At 31.2% G+C, this 3636-nt stretch overlaps 1 protein-coding gene across 1 annotated transcript; it reads left to right on the top strand.

Annotated features, from left to right (window-relative positions):
• The first annotated feature begins 2604 nt into the window (after nt 1–2604).
• On the top strand, nt 2605–3201 carry LOC145009616 (uncharacterized). The gene has a single exon (XM_078968277.1). It carries the CDS (start codon nt 2605–2607, stop codon nt 3199–3201), a length of 597 nt encoding a protein of 198 aa, XP_078824403.1.
• Nucleotides 3202–3636: the final 435 nt, after the last annotated feature.

The following is a 3636-nucleotide window of genomic DNA, read 5'->3' as shown; positions in this document are numbered from 1 at the left end:
GTGTATATTTAATCTTGCATAAGGTGTTTGGTGTATTGTCTCACTGAGTTATTTTTTTAAGTTTTGTTGTTTGAAACAAGGATATTAATGGCTAAATGAAGTCTCTTATGAATGTATATAAAACTTTTTATAAGTTTCTGTAAGTGCGACTACAGTTTTACACATTGGCCTCATGCTCTGGTCTATGATGCAGGAACTATTAAAGTTTATCATCTAGAAGCTTTGAGGTTTTTTTACGTATAGAAGGTTAATTATCAAAACAGAATAGATCCACTTCCAAGAATTTATAAAAATTATATATTTTTATAAATATATAATTTTTGAAAAGATTGCAAATACTATGATGTAAGTATCCATTATATGTTTTTTAAGCTATAAAATTTGTGAAACAGTGTTTCCCATTTCCCTCTTTGAACAGAGAAACTTCAAGGATAAAGATGTATTTGGAAAAACTATTATCATTCACATGTACCATATTATGTTGTTGAACTATAAAGATAGAAATATACCTAAATCCGTAAATTTATAATTTGTTTAGTATTACAAATATGTTCTACTATCATCGACATGTGAGAATGATCAATGAATATTGTTATACTGTTGGAATCCAAAAACATGTAATATTTGGTTGATATCGATTATATATACTATTGTTGTATAAGGTAATTGCAATTAATAACAACATACTTTATTGATTTATTTATTATGGGATCCTTCTTTTGTTTTTTTTTTTCAGCATTCTACTTTTATTGAATGGTATGATAGTCTTTAAGAATAAGAGTTATGGGAACAACTATGGTTGGTTAGATACTATTGAAATTCTTAACTTTTACTATTTATTAAAAGATAAAGATTAAATCTTAATTGGTTTATTTTAAATTAAATTAATTCTTTTAATTTTGAAAATTAAAAGTAAACCAAGTATTTTAGAAAAGTTTAAAATACACCATATATATATATCTTTACTAACTTATAAAAGAAATCCTACTATTTCTATAAATAGATCCAATAAAATAATATTATTTTTTTAAGACGTTCAACTCTCTAAGCGTAAAGTACAACTAATCATGAATAAATAATATTAAATTTTAATCTGATTATCTTTGAAATCTTATCTCTTCCAAAAATTTGATTCGATCTCTTATCCAATTAAAATAAAACAAATAATCAATTATATAGGCGATTTTATTTGTGATTTTTTTAAGCTTTATTTATTGTTTATGTCCTCTAATCGAAATTGACCAATCAGTTGTAAAATCAAATACTTTGTTTAATATTAAGAAAAAATATCTATGTATGATTTATGACTAATAGAAAATTAGTATTCCATTTGTTATTCATGTTCCATGAAATATGGTTGTATTAATTTTATTATTTTTCATTTTAAAACTTTAGATATTAAAGTGGATAATAGGATATATCCGTTTAGACTTATCTGTATCAAGCAAACCGGGTTGTTAAGATTAACTTTGATTCTCCCTTTTGTTAACTTTATCAATACTAATAAAGGTATAAGCAAGTCACTTCGTATGGATGTGTCCTGATTCCTAAAATGAAGGACTATAAACGTACACTACACACCAAAATATTTAGTTTCTTTTGTATTGCGATGGTTAGATTTATTTGTTGCCGTAAAACCGATCGATAACAATATGCATATGTTTTGTGTTACTTGAAATCTAACATATTTCCGTATAGAACTTATTGCCGAATGAGAAACTATTTTTCGCCGCCGCTTTGCGCGGGTCTACGACTAGTGTATATATATATATATATATATATATATATATATATATATATATATATATATATATAAAATTAAATGTTAATTAATATATTTATAAGACTAAGCCATTCGGATCTCTAGTATGCCTCATTCACGAAGGTGAACTATAAAGGGGGGGGGGGGGTTGGGTATAAGGAAAATGTCTATAAAATGGTAGTTGAATGGGTGTCCACTCTCATCCATCGCTTCCTTGTTTGGTGGAGGATCGTTAGCAAAACGAATCTAATAGGACGTTAACGTCATTAAAAGTATAATGTTATTAAAGTACTAGAACTCTTTTATAAACTCCCACTTTACTTACTTTAGGAAAAATGTGAAATGTATGCTAACCCATAAGTTACATGTTATGCTTTAGATGTCATTAGTGGAGCATGTGTGGTTAACCAGCACATGAATATGGACTATAAAGAGTATTAATGGACATCTTTAGAATTATCATTGTTGATGGAGCGTGTGTGATTAACCAGTACATCAGTTAGAGATGATAAATGACATCGAGGATGCCAAGCACATTTACATGGTTATTCAGATCTTGTTTGTGATCCTGGGTATCCCAATCACAAATAGAAAGAGCATAATCATAGAGTAAACATGCCATTGATAGATTCAGTGAATCTTAAAAGATCTAGGAATTTGATTTTTTTTATTGAAATTGATAAATTGCTTTTACTTAGCTTTATCAAAATTTACAATTAGATTATGGCATCCCTCTTCTAGATTGTTAATTTCTAAGATGGGTCCTAGCCTCAAATATTTATCATGGGTTAAATATTAAGGTTTATTTTATCATCGAACTAAATATACCTTTTTCTCTAAAGATGTCTACTCCTGGTGATGCTTCTGCTCCTTCGTCATCTACCCACCACTTGGGTTTCTCCATACTCTCGATCGTGTCCAAGGTGACATTTGATGGCACCAACTACAATGATTGGATGCATAACATAAATATGGCTCTACGAGTCGAGGGCAAAGAGTATGTCCTTGAAGAAAAACTTTTTGAAATCGATGAAGCCACTACTACTCCAGAAAAACTAGTCTCCTATAAGGAACACTACGATGATGTAGTAAAAGTTGCTTGCATCATAGTCGCTACTATGTCCCCTGAATTGAAGAGGTTCTATGAGGACTATTGGCCATATGAGAAGAAAAATGAACTTGTGGAAAAGTACCATAAGAGAGCTCGTCAAGTGAAATATGAATTTGTCAAAGCTCTCATGGATTGCAATATGAAAGAGGGAGTGTTTGTGTGCAACCACGTGGAGAAAATGCAAAGATATGCGGAATGCCTTGTTAGCCTCAATGTTAATTTTGATGAGGAGCTGGCCATTGACATGGTCTTGAACTCCTTGCCAAGTTCTTATGATCATTTCATTTTGGCTTATCATTTGAAAAACATAGATACCACATTGGCCTAATTGCATAACTTGCTACATGCTGCTAAGTCGGAAATGAGGTGAAAGAATCTAGCCCCTTCCACTAGTTCTCCTGTTCTCTCCATTGGGCAAAGAAAAGGAAACAAAGGGAAGGCTGCTCCCCAGGCTAACTGACAGGGCAAGGCTCGTTTCGTGTTATCTATAAATGGCCCAAAAGTGAAGCCCAGTTCAGACATTCTGGTTGTTAGTGATCGTAAAGAGGCTACATGTTTCTATTGTAATGACAAGGGCCATTAGAAAAGGAGCTACCCCAAGTGTGTGCAAGACATCAAGGATGACAAGGTGAATCCATCGTAAGTAGGTATATACATTATTCAAACTAATAACTTACAATATACTCGTTCTTGGGTCCTTGATACAAGATGTGGTTTTCACATTTGTTTTGATTTTCAGGCACTAAAAGAAAGTGAAGAGGTG

The sequence above is a fragment of the Lactuca saligna genome, chromosome 8 (genome assembly GCF_052625555.1).
Source record: "Lactuca saligna cultivar CGN05327 chromosome 8, ASM5262555v1, whole genome shotgun sequence".
Classification (NCBI taxonomy): Eukaryota; Viridiplantae; Streptophyta; class Magnoliopsida; order Asterales; family Asteraceae; genus Lactuca; species Lactuca saligna.
This window is presented reverse-complemented; position numbering and strand designations above follow the sequence as displayed.

Bases quoted from the DNA above. Each gene is read 5' to 3' on its own strand.
- LOC145009616 (XM_078968277.1), top strand. From the start codon at position 2,605: ATGTCTACTCCTGGTGATGCTTCTGCTCCTTCGTCATCTACCCACCAC.